A 16374-nucleotide genomic window follows, 5' to 3' on the forward strand; every position below is an offset into this window, starting at 1 on the left:
TTAAATTAAATTCTCACACTCCGCCGTTTGAAAAAATCCATCACCCGTTTAGCTGTCGAGTCCTTCTCCCGACGAGCACCCATAGTCATGCGCCTTTCGGCAACATCGTCTCTTTTGTTGCTTGGTTCTAGCACTTTGCGCGGTGGAATAATAGACTCTGACGGTTGCAGCTCTTGCGAAAGATTATTACTCGAGTAGAACCCTAGCATGCTGAACCGTTTAAACTTTGGAGCAGATGTGGCAGACGCAGAAACACTTTTGCGGCTGTTGCGATTCTCCTTCTCGTGTCTGCGCTCAGAAATGCTCGACTGGCGACTAGGAGCACTGAGAGGAGCGCTGAGAGGAGCCATTATTCCTGTCTTAAGCTCTGCCAACTCGTCATCTTCCGGAACCTTCTTCACAGTGTCTTCCACTGCCGTAATAACTTGCACTTGTTTCACCTCCCCTGCAGGCTCAACTTTCTGTTCTCTGGCCGTTTCCACCTTCGCGGTCGACTCAGAGGACATAATTGGAGAGTTAGGAGTGGTGGTGGTCGATGAAATGGAGAAAATGTCGATTGCGTTCGACAAAGAGTCCAAAGCTGCGCTCTTGCGTTTCTCAGAGTCTTTCATAGTTTCGGTTTCCTCCTCCTTCTCTCCGTGATCAGACAATGTTGTCAGCACGCCGCTAGCACTGGCCTTGTCCAGGATAGGCTCAGTTGGCTGACACCATGAGTTGCGATGCTCTTTGATTGGCGACGACGAATTTGAGCTAGCTCTATCGAATAGGGGACGCGTCAAGCTTGTCTCAGAGGAATTAGCAGGGACAAGGAATGAAAGATCTGGAGACGGGAACATGTAGCCCGAAGATGCTGTTGCAGGATGGTATGATGTTGGACGTGGTCTGTTGGCTCTTGAAGGGAGCTTGGATGATATAGACGCTGTTGTCTGGGCTGAGTTCGGACAATGAGATCCAGTGGACCTCGAAATTGGCGGGAGCAAAGGTGGCAACATGCTTCTTTCCGTTTGTTGGGCTGGGGACTCCGCTATAGTCTCGAAGTTGAGAGGGATATTGGTTGAAATAATGCTATTGCTGCGCGACGTCCTTGTACCCTCGTTGAACGTGGCAGATCTTGGGACCGACGTCTTGAAATCGCTCTGAATGCTTCTTCTGCGTGACACTTCGAACTTGTCTGCCTCCACGACGGCTTGCAGTACCAAACTGGCCGATGATCCGGCTTTTTCACGACCGCTGCGGTAGAGCTCGTGTGGAGTGGTAGGAGAGTGGTAGTTATCCGATCCCGATGAGATGGCAACCGTATGCGAGGTCTGAGGAGCAGCAGGATTCGAATACAATAGCGATGAGTTAGTTTTAGGTGCGAAGGATCTGCTATGCGGCTTGTTGAGCATGAGGGAAGCTGAGCTTGGGTTTTCCATAAGGGAGAGTCTTCTGTTGATCTTATCCTGTTGAGGCACGGCTTGTCTTGCTCTTGTGTAGTTTCTGTCCCATTCAGAAGGCGTCACGGACAAGAATGGTGCATGAGGAGCCAACCAGGCGTGTGCCCTCACTTGCTTCAAGTCTATCCGCTTCCTTGGGTTTGGGACGATGATCTTACGAAGCAAATCTCTGGGGCTTGGCTGAATGTACTCTGGAAAAGTCAATGGAGTGGTGGTGATATAATGATACAGTCTGGCGATGTTGTCACCATCGGGGTTTTGAGGATCGTCATCAAAGGGGAGATACCCGGCCAACATGGCATAGAGAATCACACCGCAGGACCAAACGTCCACCTTACGGCCCTCGTATGGCTCGCTGCTGACAACTAATTCAGGGGCGGCATAACAAGGCGACCCACAGCTGGTCTTCATAAGATCTGTGCTTCTGAAAGTATTGACAAACCCGAAATCGGTGATGATTATGTTCTTATGCTTGTCCAACAAAAGGTTCTCCAACTTCAAGTCTCGATGCACAATACCTTTCGAGTGCATGTAATCGACACCAGACACTAGCTGTGCAAAGAGGCGGCAGGCCATCGACTCCTTAAGATAACGATGCTCAAGAATATAGTCGAAGAGCTCCCCACCAGACGCGTATTCAAGCACTATACCAATGTACTTTTCGTTCTGTAGCACCTCTTCCAGCCTCACGATGTTGGGATGGGCAAGCCGTTTTAGGGCATTGATCTCACGATGGACCTTGTTTTCCTTTTCAGAGCCCTTTGGAATTGAGTCTCTGCGAATCAATTTAATGGCGGCCTGCGAAGGATGCTTGCCGTCTTTGCGCCAGCCAAGCTTCACCTTGCCAAACTCGCCTTCCCCCAAAGTAGATCCCAAGACGTAGGCTCCAAATCTCACTTCCTTTGCAGTTCTTCTCTTTGTCCCAGAACTCATGCTCAATCGAGAGCTTCTGGACGTCGGAGGCACACTCATTACGGATTTTGGGTAGGATTCACCTGGTTGATATAGTGTTTCGTTGTTATGAGTCAAAAAGAGGTGTTGTAAAGTGAATCAAGGACGATCGACGGAGGGAGTTATGGTGGGAATAGTTTCAAATTTTTCGGGAGGGAAAAACATAAACATACGCCAAATGTTGTTTATTTTTTGCCAATCCAGGAAGAAAAAAGGGGGGACCAAACCTTTTTGTGAGACTAGTGGCTTGGATCGAGGTTAGTCTGCAGCTCTGAAATAGGTCTAAGAATAAGGTTAGGGGGCTTTGCGTGGTAAGACACGGGCTGGCTGAGATAGCTGCGCCATGTCACTTGGTGATTATGTAATCATGCAATTGCCGAACACCCCCAGAATTTGCGATATGTGTGCCGTGACCACTACAGTCTTGCTCCACCACCCCGTTAGGCTAATGTGACGGGTCAGGCGCACATGTTGCAGAGGTGAAAAGCGATTAATTACCTTATATTTTTTTGGGCTATGTGGTGTACGGGTGTGCTAGATATTCAGGTAGCGACGCGTCGGCCCTGCCAGTATCTCACGCGTCTCATTTCCCAAATCTGGAAATATGCACGAAATTTGCAACAAAATCTTCTCCCTCCTTTCTTCTCATGGACGGAATCGTTGAAGCTGCCGACGCCGTTTTTGGCGAGCGTGTCAGAGTGTTCCAGGAGTTTCTGGACGCAGACCTCGACTCACAAACAGACTACAAAGATGCCATCAAACTCATGTTGCAAAAAGGCGAGCGTCGTCTTGCCGTGTCGATCGACGAGTTACGTGAATTTAATGCGGACTTTGCCAACGGACTATTGAACCACCCGGCCGACTATCTGCCTGCTGCAGAGACGGCTCTAAGAGAAACGGTTTTGGCCCTTTTCAATGCCTACGAGTACACGCAGATGGAGGTGACACAGGACTCTGACTTCTATCTGGCTTTCCGCGGCGCTTTCGGAGCTCATCAGCTCACCCCTCGCTCTATCAACTCCTCTTTCCTGTCCAAGATGGTTTCTGTGGAAGGAATTGTGACTCGCGCTTCTCTTATTCGCCCCAAGATTATAAAATCTGTGCACTACTGTGAGGCCACAGAAAAATTCCACGCCAGAGAATACCGCGACCAAACCACGAGTTTCAACCCAATCACCACCTCGGCCAATTATCCGACAGAGGACCCGGACGGAAACAAGCTGATAACCGAGTACGGCTACTCCAAGTACAGAGACCACCAAACTGTCGCTATCCAAGAATTGCCCGAATTTGCGCCTGCTGGTCAGTTGCCACGTTCGGTGGATGTCATTTTGGATGACGATCTGGTCGACAAAGTCAAGCCGGGCGACAGAGTGCAGGTGATCGGTGTGTTCCGGTCGCTAGGAGGCGGACAGAATAACAGCTCGGCGTTCAAAGTGGTCATTCTGGGCAACTCTCTATACCCATTACATGCCCGGTCCTCGTCTGTTCAGGCTGTTGAGAAAATTACCGACTACGATATTAGAGACATCAACAAGCTCGCCAAAAAGAAAGATATTTTCGAAATCATGTCTCAATCCCTTGCTCCGTCCATCTACGGCCACGAGTATATCAAAAAAGCTGTTTTGCTGATGCTTCTTGGAGGAGAAGAGAAGAACCTGCCCAACGGCACACATTTGCGTGGAGATATCAACCTGCTGCTGGTCGGTGATCCGTCCACGGCCAAGTCGCAGATCCTGCGGTTTGTGCTCAACACTGCCTCCTTGGCCATTGCCACCACTGGTCGTGGTTCCTCTGGTGTTGGTTTGACAGCTGCGGTGACCACCGACAAAGAGACTGGCGAGAGACGGCTGGAAGCCGGTGCGATGGTTCTCGCAGACAGGGGAGTGGTGTGTATCGACGAGTTCGACAAGATGAGTGACGTCGACCGTGTGGCGATCCACGAAGTTATGGAGCAACAGACCATCACAATTTCGAAAGCAGGGATCCATACCTCGCTAAATGCCAGATGTTCGGTGATTGCTGCTGCCAACCCGGTCTACGGCCAGTACGACACTTTCAAGTCGCCGCAACAGAATATTGCGCTTCCCGATTCGCTGCTCTCACGTTTCGATTTGCTGTTTGTGGTGACAGACGAGATCTCCGACGAAAGAGACAGACAGATCAGTGAGCACGTGCTGCGGATGCACAGGTATCTTCCGAACGGTTACGCGGAGGGTGAGCCGATCAGAGAGCGTCCTGCCGTGACTCTGGCTGTTGGTGACCGGCCTTTGGAGCCAGAGGAAGAAAACACCGATGTTTTCGAAAAGTTCAATCCGCTACTCCACGCGGGAGCTGCTGAGGCCTCGAAGGGCAAGACGCCGCAGATAGTGACGATACCGTTTTTGAAGAAGTACATCCAGTACGCTAAGCAGAGAATTCATCCTGTTTTGACCAAAAATGCCACAAACATGATTGTGGACATCTACGCCGAGTTGCGGAACGACGACAACACCAAGAACGCCAGAACTACGCCGATCACGGCAAGAACGCTCGAGACTTTGATCAGACTGTCTACCGCGCACGCCAAGGTGCGTCTATCACAGACCGTGGACTTGAAAGACGTGAAGGTGGCACAGGAACTGCTGAGATTTGCTCTGTTCAAAGAGAAAATGAGCAAGCGCAACGCACCGCAGAAAAAGAAGCGTAAGGTCGACGTTGACGTTCTGGCAGAGAGCGAGAGCGACGAGGAGAGCGAGTTCGGGTCTGAGGCCGAGGCCGACGAGGTTATCGGCAACAAGATCTTGACAAGAAGACAGAAGGCGTTGCAGCAGATCCACGAGGACCAGCAGGTGGACGAGCACGAGATGGAGGATCTGGCCAGAGACGTCGAGTCGCAGCATCTGGGAGAGGTTCCGGTTTCGCGGGCCGTCAATACTGTGGGTCTTTCGCCGGCCAGATACGAGTTATTCAAGAAGACTGTTTCTTCAGTGTTCATGGCGAACTCTGGCGTTGAGGAGTTCAAGAGCGATGCTTTGCTACAGATGGTTAACGCCGAGCTGTCACAGGAGGATCAGTTCACTGTGCAGGAGGCGGAAAGAGCGATTGATCGGATGGAGGCCGAGAATATTGTGATGGCCAGTGAGGGCAGTATATGGAGAATCTAAAAAATGAAATTAAATAAATTAAATAAAGTTTAATGTCAGTGGGGCCTTCTGGTAGAAAGATTATTTTAGATGAGAACGGCAAGCCGTGTCGCTCGTGCAACACGCTGCTGGACTTCAAGGCGGTGACCAAGTCGGCGACCAAGACCGTGGCCGACGACTGTCCTCCGGACGTGGAGCAGCTCGGCCGGTCCACCTGGACGTTTCTGCACTCTGTTGCTGCCAAGTATCCGGAACAGGCGTCGGAGGAACAACAGGAGGACATGAGGACGTTTTTGCGTGTGTTTGGCAACATTTACCCATGCTGGTTCTGTGCCAAAGACTTCAGACAGTACATGGAGAAGGACAAGCCCAAGGTGCGCACACAGGAGGAATTTGGCAAATGGCTGTGCGACGCGCACAACGAGGTGAACGAGAAGCTGGGAAAGAAGAAGTTTGACTGCAATCTGTGGAAAGAGCGTTGGAAAGACGGTTGGAAAGACGGTAGATGTGACTAGATGAAAATTGTAATTATATTTGTACATAGGTGATAATATATCAGGGATAATACATCAGGTGTAGAGAGAAAGGTTGAGTGGCACCGAGCTGCCTCTCCCGGATGGGTATAGTTTCTGTTTGTTTTCGAAACGTCTTGGTTTGGGCAGGTCTGTCTCGTTTGTGAAGCGGAACCGCGACTCGTCGATCTGGATCCTTGTCGAGGTGGCCGGTGCGCCGATGGTGTAGATCGAGGCGTCGATCTTGCGCAAGTCCGACCCGACCGCCTGCTGGGTGTTGATTTTGTTCTCGTCGGGCACCTTTGAGCGCGAGAGCGTGAATCTGTGTTTGGACTCTGCTGATGGTGGAGGTGGCGGTGGAGCTTTTTTTGTGGCTGGCACGGCCGGAGCAGACACTTTTGGGGGTGCCGGCGCGGCTGTCGGTGCCACCGATGGAGTGTACGTGGGCGAGGGGGGAGCCGGTGCTGGCGGTGCAGGAGCTGGTGGAGGCGGTGCAGAGGGTGCCTTGGTAGCCGGCAGCGAGGGAGCTGGCGCCGGAGGAGGCGGTGGAGTCGGCAAAGCAGCGGACGGAGGAAGAGTAGAGGGTGCTGCGGAAGCAGGAACAGGTGGCTGTGGAGGTGCTGGAGGTGCTGCTGGGGCTGCTGGGGGCGTAGGTGGGGCCGATGGGATGGCTGGGACAGACGATTTTGGCATGCCAGGCACTGGGGGCGCCGGAGGCGCTGCTGCAGGGGTAGGCGGGGCGGGAGGCACGGCTGTGTTCTTAGCCGGCTCCTTGGGAGCAGCAGGTGCGCTGACAGCAGGTACTGGCGGCGCGGCCATGGAGGGCACGGCAGAGGCCTGTTGCTGTGGTGGTTTTTCTATCTTTACGTCCTCCTCGCTGACCACGTGCGAGTCGTCTCTTCTGGCGTTGATCTCTGCTAGGAACGGAAGAGCGTCCGGCGAGGGGCCAGAGCTGGCAGCCGGAGCGGGCAGTTTCGAGGGCCCGGAAGAGGTGTTCTGTGGGCGTGTTGCTGGGGCAGATGGAATTGGTGGTGGAGGGGGGACTGCTGATGACGACGGTGGAGGAGGAGCAGACGTGGACGGCAAAGGAGGGGTCGGGACAGACGAAGAGGGAAGGGGAGGAGGCGCTGGTGCCGATGAGGAAGGCATGGGAGGCGGCGGTGGGGCCGCGGACGAGGGCACTGGCGGCGGTGCGCCAGGAACAGGAGGTGCCGAGGACGTAGGCGCTGCTGGCGCTGCTGGCACTGAAGGCGCAGTTCCTGGGACGGGAGGCGCACTCCAACTTTTGGAGTCGCGTTTTGGGCGTGCCGAGGGCACCGCCGGTATTGCTGGCGCTGCCGACGCTTTTGCGGTGTCACCTCTGTGTCTAAGTTTTGGCAGTCCACCCGCAAAGATATCGCCCAATTGCGGCACTCCTGCAGGGACTGCTGGCGCAGAAGGCACAGCCGGCGCACTGGGGGTGCTGATTGCTGGGGAAGACGAATTGGACTCCACAAGACCACCGACCATGGGCTTCGAGCGGTCATTGGTGACCGCCTTTTTCAGGGTCTTGCCCTTGCGGATGTCGCCAAGCAGCGCGTCTCTATCTGGAGTCACCTTGGGCAGCTTGGCCGGCGCCTGTGAAGGCGGCCCGCCCATTGGCGGCGCCGGAGGAGGAGGAGGTGGCGGAGGAGCTGACATGGAATATTAGAAAAACATCTTAGCACCGGAAAATTTTACCATGTGGCGACGGTTCTACAGTCTCAACAGGACGCTGTTGGTAAGCAAGTTGCCATTTGACGTGACGGAGCAGCAGGTCGGCGACGTGTTCAAGGTGCTGGGCGGGGTGCGTAATGTACGGCTCGTCAAGGAAAAGGGCAAGTTCAAGGGATACGGCTACGTTGAGTTCGAGAGCGAGGAGCAGGCCCGTGCTGCCAAAGTGCAGATGCAAGGCCGTGTGATCAAAAACCTGCCAATCCGGCTGGATCTGCGTAGCGAGGTGGAACAGCGTCGCAACTATCTGGACGAGAAAAAGCACGAGATTCTGGTGGTAAGAAATCTGCCCTATGAGGCCACCGAGGACGAAGTGATGAAACTGTTTGCGCCGCTGCATGCGATTCGTTGCGGGCTTGCCAAGGCGCCGATCACCAACAAGTGTCTGGGATACGGGTTTGTGCGGTTTTTGAGCCCCAAGCTGGCACTTAAGGCGATTAAGAGGATAAAGGAGAGTCCATTGTTCTTGAAAGACAGACGGCTCAAGGTGGAATTTGCGCAGAAAAAAGAGGACGGATACAAGTACATAGTGTAATACAATCATACGTAATTATCTGATCATTAGACTATATACAGCTAGTTCTCTCTAACAACACCAACCTTGGCAGGACGGAGAACTCTTCCATTGAGCTCGAATCCAGGCTGCTGGACGTGGAACACTGTTCCGGGCTCCTTGCCCTCCACAGGAGCCTGGAAAGTGGCCTCGTGGCGGTTTGGGTCAAACGGCTCGTCGACAGGGTCGATCTTGCTCAAACCGTGTCTGGCGAGCGTCTTCTCAAAAACGTCTCTGGTCATCTTCACACCCTCGTAGAGCTGTGAGACCTCCTGATTGCTCTTCAAAGTTTCCTCCTTGACGGCATTCAGAGCGTGTCCAAAGTTATCGATACTTTCCAACAGGTCCTTGGCAAACTGCTGCAGAGCAAAGTCCTTGGCCTTTTGCATTTCTCTCTTGGTGGTCTCTTGCAAATTTCTAAAATCGGCCACAGAACGCACATATCTGTCCTTGAGCTCGGCACACTCCTTGTCCTTGGCGAGCAACTTCTCCTTGATGGAGGCGAGCTCCGACTCCAGAGAGGCGATCGACTTTTCGCCGCTGGCCTGGGCAGCCTCTGCAGCCTCCTTTCTGGCCTCGTTCTTAGCCTCGTTCAGCCACACACGGCTGGTGGCAAAACCCCGGTATCCTCTTGTTCCTTGTCTGACTGCTCTGACCCACATTCTGGTTGAGAAAATATTGGTGAAATGTTTTTTTTGTTCTTTTTTTTTTTACCCGGTCATGTCTTCTGTTCAGTTCGGAAACGACTACTACGACTCACTCCAGACGCTCACGTTCAATTCGCGGCCCATCATAGAGAGCCACACGCAGCTGGCGCAGGAGAACGTGGAGCACGCGGCGGAAATCGTCAAGGCTGTAGAGAAGCGGATCTCAAAAGCCATTCCCACACAGAAACTGTTCGCCCTTTATCTTCTAGACTCGATATGTAAAGTGGTTGGCAGTCCGTATACTCGGCTTTTTAGCATAAACCTGTATAAGACGTTTACACAGACATACTCGCTTGTCGACGACCCGACCCGCGTCAAAATGATCAAGCTATTCAAGACATGGAAGATGGCTAACCCAGTAACGGGAATGCCCCTGTTCAACGACGACCAGCTGGACCTCATCGAGAAGTTTCTTATTCGCGCCACCGCCAACAATAAGGTCGAGGAGCCGCTTTCCAAAGAAGTCCTCCTCAAGGACATCGACGACCTGAAACGTATGGTTGGCCAGCGACTCAACAGAGGCGCCGACCAGAAAACCAAGCAGCGCTTCGAGCTTCTTGATCAGCTGCGAAACATCATCTCGCAACCGGCCCAGATCCCCGTCCAGCAGCTCGAAGTGGTACGGAGACAGCTCGCAGGAATCCGTGAAGACGAGTACAGAAGAGTCCAGCCACCGCCGTTTACTCAGCCGATTCCGACGGCCCCACCGGGCCCAGCGTCGCTGCCCAACATCCCTCCTGTGCCAGCGTCGCTGCCAAAGATCCCTACGCCGGCCCCGACTGCTGCTCCTGCCCCAGGTCCCGCCGTGTTCTCCACGCCTGAGTTGCAGAAACTTCTAGGACTCAACCCAGCAAAAGCTCTCACTCCTCAGCCGTCTTTGCAGCAACAGGCTCCCGCATCTTCTGGTCTTGTGATGTTGTCCATTGAGCTGAGCCAGGTGCTACTCAACAACCACAAACCCACGGCAGACGAGATTTCTCTAATCTACTCTTCCAAGCCGAACCAGTGCTCGAACTGTCCGAAACGTTTCGCCAACACGCCAGAAGGCGCCATAGCGCGCCAGCAGCACTTAGACTGGCATTTTCGCACGAACAAGAAATTGAAGGACACGGGTAAACAGCTCTACAACAGGGCGTGGTATTTAAACGACGCAAAATGGATCGAGTTCAAGGAAGACGAGATAGTGGGCTACACGTCAGACACTCTGGAAACCAACCGAGTGGTGATGAAGGAGGCTCTGTCCGAGGAGGAGGTCAACAAGCAGATAGTTGCCATTCCGGAAGATAGCGATAACGAGACGGTGTGTGGAATCTGTAGAGAAAAATTAGTTGGAGTGTTTGACGACGAGATGGGCGAATGGATCTGGCGAAACGCCATAGAGAAAAAGGGCAGAGTGTACCATTATAGCTGCTGGGTGGAGACTAAGGGAAACATCAGAGACCGGTCGCCTGAGCGGAAGTAAGTCTGTGCGGGTCCTGGGCTCCCAATTCTCCTCACGATAGATAAATAGTCATAATAAGTCACATTGAGTGGATAATAAATAAGTCTTAGTGTATGGCAGAAACCTCAGTGTTTGTGTTCCTGGCTTTCTTTGGCAAACCTGGGGGCTATAAAATCCTCGTAGACACTCACCACCACAAACGCAGCCACGCCGAGTCCAAGTCCCGGCAATGCGCCTTTAAGCCGCTGTGTCTTATGGAACACTCCTTCGTATCTCCATGCATCTCTGCGTTAGTAGCCATTGGAAAAATAATTACCTTTTCGTCCAAGGATCGTTTGGTTGAGCCATCCCCTCAATTTAGCTTAAAAATAATAAAATCTAAAGGTGCGAAAAATAATCTTGAAAAAAAATAATTTCAAATCATCCATCATGTCTGACAACATCGCAGAGTCTCTGCTGAGTGAGCTGAGACGCGGCGAGTATACCTGTCTGGTCTGCACAGGTGAGATGGACAAGTCCTCGAAGATCTGGTCTTGTCACCACTGCTACAGGGCCTTCGATCTGCCCTGCATCCGAGATTGGGCCAAAAGAGGATCATCCACAGCGAAAGATCGTTCTTGGCGATGTCCTTCCTGCAACAACACCCATTTTAAGCTCCCAAAACAGTACACCTGCTGGTGTGGCAAGGTGCTTAACCCGCCCGAAAACGAGTTCGAGCCCCATTCCTGTGGCCAGACCTGCAACTCGCCGCTACCAAACTGTGTCCATGGCTGCTCTCTTCCTTGCCACCCGGGACCGCATATCAAGAAGTGCACGGCCATGGGGCCTGTGATGAAATGCAGCTGTGGATCTGCCGAGCGGCAGCTCCCCTGTGTGCTGACTCCCTACAAGACGGGCTGGTCATGTTCCCGGCCCTGCAACGACCTGATGCCATGTAATTTGCACACATGCGGCCGCAACTGCCACGCTGGTCTGTGCGGTCCTTGTGAAAAACCCATCACCGGCCGATGCTACTGTGGAAAACACACTGCTTCGCTCAAGTGCCACGAGCGTGCTCCGCTGCGGTCTCACACGGCAGCTGCACAGTGGACGGGCTGTTTCCAGTGCGACGAAGTCTGCGATGACTTACTCGACTGCGGGAACCACAGATGCACAGAACCGTGTCATGCGAAAACACCCAACGGCCACAAGTGTCCGCGGTCGCCAGCCCTACTCACCCACTGTCCATGTGGAAAGCACAAACTGGATCAGCTCGCCTCTCCAAGAACGTCCTGTTTGGACCCTGTGCCGACGTGCGGGGAGACATGCGGCAAGAAGCTGGACTGCGGCCATACGTGCTACTGGCCGTGCCACGAAGGAGAGTGTGCGCCTTGCTACGCGGTGGTGGACTCCAAGTGTCGTTGCAACTATACCCAGTACTCGGTAGCCTGTAAACTGGCGCAGCAGGGCTATGTCCCCGCGTGCAACCATAAATGCCAGGCTTTAATGAGCTGTCGACGCCACAGATGCATGGAAGTCTGCTGCGAGTACGAGCCGGTGGCTGCCGTGCGCGAGCGAAACAGACTCAAAGGAATTAGAAGGAACACTATCGACGCACGCAACACGGCCGACCAGATGACGATCGAGGCGGTCCATGTGTGCACGCGAGAGTGCGGCAAGCTGCTTTCGTGCGGCAAACATTACTGTCAGATGACCTGCCATTTGGGGCCCTGTCGGCCGTGTCTGGAGTCCTCGTCCGAGGATCTGGTGTGCCACTGTGGCCAGACCGTCGTCTCTGCTCCCGTGCGGTGCGGAACCAAGCTCCCCGTGTGCTTGAACCAGTGTCAACGGCCAACAAAATGCGGACACCGGCCAGAGATCCACAACTGCCACGAGGACGACAAGGAGTGTCCTCGGTGCACGGAGCGCGTGACAAAGCACTGCCAGTGCTCGAAACGCGTCGAGATCAACAACGCCATGTGCTACCAGACGGTTGTTTCGTGCGGCCGTGTCTGCAATGAGCTTCTTCCTTGTGGCAGCCACAGATGTCCTAAAATATGCCATCCGCCAGGACAGTGCCAGACTAAATGCACGAGCCAATGCGGGAAGCCGCGCGCATGCGGCCATCCGTGCCGCCAGGTGTGCCACGCACCAAAAGAGTGCAATGAGTCGATTCCATGCCAAGAACGGGTCACCGTCCACTGCGGTTGCAAACGGCTCTCGCGCACTGTTCTGTGCTCATTGAACACGGAACCTTTAGAGTGCGACGAGGAGTGCGAATTGGAACAGAGAAACAGACAGCTACTGAGCGCGCTCACAGACGCGTCCGACGCGCCGATGGAAGGCGATATTGTGTCGCGGTTCCTGCTTCTCGAAAAAACCTATACACCATACGTTCTGTCTCTGTACTCGCAGCAAAAAGTGTGGTGCGAGAGCATAGAGCAGATTTTGCAGAAGCTCGTTTCGCGCGAGCTCGGCAGACAGACGTACCATTTCCGTCCGATGAAAAAGCTACAGCGGAAATTCATCCATGAGCTGGCCGAATCGTACAAGCTCTACAGTGAGAGCCAAGACCCAGAGCCCAAAAGGAGCGTTTTTGTGAGACTCCAGGTGAGCTCAAGACTGCCGAAAATCGGGCTGAAGGAGGCGTTGTTCGTGTCGGAGAGGATGAAAGAGAAAGAGAGAAAGAAGCGCGAGCGGGCAATCCAAATTGAAGAGCTGCGGCAGCAGAGTGCCGAGTTCAACGCCATAGTCGTGAAAGACCCGTTCATGGGCATGACTGCAGAGAAGCTCGCAGCAGAGCTTCCTGAAGAGTTGTCTGTGAAATGGCTTATGGACTCGTTTGTGATTTATGGGGACTTTGACGAATCCCAGCTGCGTGCGCTGAAGCCAGAAATTAAGGAAGTTCTCACTAGTAAGAACCTTGCCATGGACTGTGCTCTGGCCAAGACCGACATTCCACGTACACTGATCTATGATGTGGAGCAGACCACGGAACTGCCTGCCGAAACAAAACTGGAACCGGACCCTAATAGACTGCTCATCAGTACCTCTTTTGATTGGTACTAAATTGCATTACTTGCATCTGCTGCGCTACCGTTTTATTCGTTGCACAGCCGTTATATATAGAAACTAACATTTATTTATTTATCTAGTACCATGGCGATCAGGGATTCGCGACCGAGCACAGAGGAGCCGCTCGCCAACTCATTTGACCTGCGCTCTGCAGGACAGCACGCCGAGTTCCTGCGCACGCGCAACGAGTACCGCGGCTTGGCGGGCTCAGACACCCAATCTGCTAGCACTCATTTGGATACGCTTATACACCATCCATCCCCGCTTGTCTTGGGCCTGACGGCGCTGGCCTCAATTTCTGGATTTATGTTTGGATACGACACCGGCTACATCTCATCAGTTCTGGTCACCATCGGCAGCGATCTCGACGGCCGCGAGCTGTTAGTCTCGGAAAAAGAGTGGATCACCAGCGGGACCTCACTTGGCGCCGTGGTGGCTTGCGTGTTCGCCGGGTATATTGCCGACCTATACGGCCGAAAGCTGGTCATTATCCTCTGCAACGTGCTGTTTGTAGTGGGCGCCCTGCTGCAGCTGCTGGCTACCAGGGTAGTGACCATGATTGCGGGCCGTCTGATCATGGGTCTGGGAGTGGGGATCGGGTCGCTTATAGCTCCACTGTACATTAGTGAGCTCTCTCCTGCCAAATTCCGCGGACGAATGGTTATCATAAACTGTCTGGCCATTACCGGTGGCCAGCTAGTGGCTTACGCGATAGGAGCAATACTAGGTGGCTACCACGGCGGATGGAGAGCCATTGTGGGGATTTCGATGCTTCCATCCACCATCCAGCTGATTGCCTTTGTTTTTCTACCAGATACGCCGCGCTACCTGATTTCCATCGGCAAGCACAAGGCTGCCCACCAGGTGCTCCGCAAAGTGTATCTGGGGTGTCCATCGGAGCTTATCGAGGCCAGCATCGCAGAAATCCATCTACTCAACGCTGCTGTGCCTGGAAAGACCGAGCTTGAACGTCTGAAGAATTCCGCTTCCCAGCTTTTCAGCACTCCTTCCAACCAGCGTGCACTCGTCATCGGATGCGGGCTCCAGGCAATACAACAGCTGGTTGGGATAAACTCGCTGATGTACTTTTCAGGAACGATCTTCAAGATGGTCGGGTACACAAATAGTACCGCCGTCAGCTGCTTTGTGGCAGGGACGAATTTTCTGTTCACCATTGTGGCTTTTCTAATTGTCGACAAGGTTGGGAAACGGAGGATGCTTTTGGTATCCATTCCGCTTCTCATGTGTGCCCAAGTTCTCTGTGCGGTGGCTTTCCTACATATGGACGTGAAAGTGCAACAAGAAGACTTGGGAATTTGGGAATGGACTATACTACTGGGATTGGTTCTCTTCGTTGCATTCTACGCTGTTGGCCTGGGCAATGTTCCGTGGCAACAAGCAGAATTATTTCCCCAATCTGTGCGTGGGATGGGCACCTCGTTGGCAACCGTCACCAATTGGACCGGATCCTTGGTGGTTTCTGCTTGCTTCTTGTCGCTAATGCAATGGCTCTCTCCAGCAGGCGCATTTTTCGTGTTTGCTGGAATATCACTAGCTTCATGGGTGTTTATATTTCTTGTTTACCCCGAGCTGGGCTCGTTGCAACTGGAGGAGGTGCAGGAATTGCTGAAGGATGGGTTCAATGTGCGAAAGAGTATTTATATCCATCAGCACAGATTAATGTGATTTATGTATTTAATTTAATGTACAATTAAATTTACGACACACTTTACTGTTGCAAGTACTACATTATCCTTAATCACTGGCTATTACCAAGACGCCGAGCATCTTCTGCAAACTTCCTCCATGCTTTGGAACGCTGCTTCTTTGTAATTTTCGCCGCGAGCTCCATAGCGTCGATGCTACCAAACGAAGCAGCCAGCTCTAAAAACTCGAGTCCCTGACCGAGATCTTTTGTGCACCCCCACCCGTATACAAGCGCACGTCCAACTTCATAGTATATAGTGCTTTGCGGGTGGACTGGCGGGCGCAAAACAAGCTTCCGTGGATCGATGTGGAAGCTGTATTTGTGGTTAGTGTCCACTGCCCCAGCCTTACATATCCAGATGAAGCTTTGGGCGAGAGACTTATCGTCTCCATTACGCAAACCGAGCCCATAGGATAGCATTTCCTGCGCATTTTCCAAAGAATGGAAATGCTGGGAAAGCCCCTGGTCTTGCAAGTCTGGTGTCGAAGACTGTTTCCCACGAAAAGCCTTCAACGGCGACTTTATTAGCGACGACAGCGATGATCCTGAGCCTGTGGACCCGTGCGATTTGATAAAATTTGGCGATCTCAAGGGCTCTGCCATTGCGTCTGGTACTGCATCAGCAGCAGCAGAGGGGGGAGGCGATAGGGGTCGGAACCGTGCAGGGTCATTCGTGTTGGACTCCGAGCGAAAGTGGAACGTGCGCTGGCTTGTAGGCGTGGCGTCTGTTGGCGTCTGTTGTAAGTAATGGCTGCTCACGTAATATTCTTCTCTCGAAGCTATTCGTCTGTGTTGTGGCTGCTTAAGGATTGGACGATCTTCGACCACGTCATCGCCCAGATCAAAACTGTGCGAGTCAGAGTCGAGCGTTGTGTTGACGTCTTTTTGCTTTTGCTCGTACCAGAACGGCTTTAGCGATTGGAACTGGCTGGCAGGCTCATAATTTCTGCCGTCATGCTCTACTTCGAAACTCTCAAAGTCCTCGTCAGGAAGACCCAACTTGTCCAGGAGCCTTTCATTCGTTGCTACGGAGTCTGCCGACACCAGACTCAGCCGCGCATCCAATGTGTCGAGGGGCGGGTTTTGCGAAATTCTTATTCGGTGAGACATAAACAAAAAAACACGTAAAAAAAGG

At 53.0% G+C, this 16374-nt stretch overlaps 10 protein-coding genes across 10 annotated transcripts; 7 read left to right on the top strand and 3 right to left on the bottom strand.

The window, feature by feature from the left end:
• Positions 1-5: 5 nt before the first annotated feature.
• HPODL_04437 (Serine/threonine protein kinase) lies at positions 6-2369 on the bottom strand (the record flags this gene model as incomplete). Its single annotated transcript, XM_014079237.1, has 1 exon — positions 6-2369. The coding sequence occupies one exon, from the start codon at positions 2367-2369 to the stop codon at positions 6-8; it is 2364 nt and encodes a 787-aa protein (XP_013934712.1).
• A 665-nt stretch (positions 2370-3034) lies between these two features.
• Positions 3035-5533, top strand: HPODL_04438 (DNA replication licensing factor mcm3; the record flags this gene model as incomplete). The annotated part of the gene is made up of 1 exon (XM_014079238.1): positions 3035-5533. One exon carries the CDS (start codon positions 3035-3037, stop codon positions 5531-5533), a length of 2499 nt encoding a protein of 832 aa, XP_013934713.1.
• A 32-nt stretch (positions 5534-5565) lies between these two features.
• HPODL_04439 (putative FAD dependent sulfhydryl oxidase Erv1) lies at positions 5566-6027 on the top strand (the record flags this gene model as incomplete). The annotated part of the gene is made up of 1 exon (XM_014079239.1): positions 5566-6027. The coding sequence occupies one exon, from the start codon at positions 5566-5568 to the stop codon at positions 6025-6027; it is 462 nt and encodes a 153-aa protein (XP_013934714.1).
• A 241-nt stretch (positions 6028-6268) lies between these two features.
• Positions 6269-7714, top strand: HPODL_04440 (uncharacterized protein; the record flags this gene model as incomplete). Its single annotated transcript, XM_014079240.1, has 1 exon — positions 6269-7714. The coding sequence occupies one exon, from the start codon at positions 6269-6271 to the stop codon at positions 7712-7714; it is 1446 nt and encodes a 481-aa protein (XP_013934715.1).
• Positions 7715-7744: 30 nt separating this feature from the next.
• On the top strand, positions 7745-8311 carry HPODL_04441 (Nuclear localization sequence-binding protein; the record flags this gene model as incomplete). Its single annotated transcript, XM_014079241.1, has 1 exon — positions 7745-8311. The coding sequence occupies one exon, from the start codon at positions 7745-7747 to the stop codon at positions 8309-8311; it is 567 nt and encodes a 188-aa protein (XP_013934716.1).
• A 41-nt stretch (positions 8312-8352) lies between these two features.
• On the bottom strand, positions 8353-8991 carry HPODL_04442 (Molecular chaperone of the GrpE family; the record flags this gene model as incomplete). The annotated part of the gene is made up of 1 exon (XM_014079242.1): positions 8353-8991. The coding sequence occupies one exon, from the start codon at positions 8989-8991 to the stop codon at positions 8353-8355; it is 639 nt and encodes a 212-aa protein (XP_013934717.1).
• A 58-nt stretch (positions 8992-9049) lies between these two features.
• HPODL_04443 (Protein PCF11) lies at positions 9050-10498 on the top strand (the record flags this gene model as incomplete). Its single annotated transcript, XM_014079243.1, has 1 exon — positions 9050-10498. The coding sequence occupies one exon, from the start codon at positions 9050-9052 to the stop codon at positions 10496-10498; it is 1449 nt and encodes a 482-aa protein (XP_013934718.1).
• A 2199-nt stretch (positions 10499-12697) lies between these two features.
• HPODL_05267 (uncharacterized protein) lies at positions 12698-13525 on the top strand (the record flags this gene model as incomplete). The annotated part of the gene is made up of 1 exon (XM_014079244.1): positions 12698-13525. One exon carries the CDS (start codon positions 12698-12700, stop codon positions 13523-13525), a length of 828 nt encoding a protein of 275 aa, XP_013934719.1.
• Positions 13526-13615: 90 nt separating this feature from the next.
• HPODL_04444 (Myo-inositol transporter 1) lies at positions 13616-15217 on the top strand (the record flags this gene model as incomplete). Its single annotated transcript, XM_014079245.1, has 1 exon — positions 13616-15217. One exon carries the CDS (start codon positions 13616-13618, stop codon positions 15215-15217), a length of 1602 nt encoding a protein of 533 aa, XP_013934720.1.
• A 73-nt stretch (positions 15218-15290) lies between these two features.
• HPODL_04445 (uncharacterized protein) lies at positions 15291-16349 on the bottom strand (the record flags this gene model as incomplete). Its single annotated transcript, XM_014079246.1, has 1 exon — positions 15291-16349. One exon carries the CDS (start codon positions 16347-16349, stop codon positions 15291-15293), a length of 1059 nt encoding a protein of 352 aa, XP_013934721.1.
• Positions 16350-16374: the final 25 nt, after the last annotated feature.

The sequence above is a fragment of the Ogataea parapolymorpha genome, chromosome V, assembly GCF_000187245.1.
Source record: "Ogataea parapolymorpha DL-1 chromosome V, whole genome shotgun sequence".
In the NCBI taxonomy this organism is placed as follows: domain Eukaryota; kingdom Fungi; phylum Ascomycota; class Pichiomycetes; order Pichiales; family Pichiaceae; genus Ogataea; species Ogataea parapolymorpha.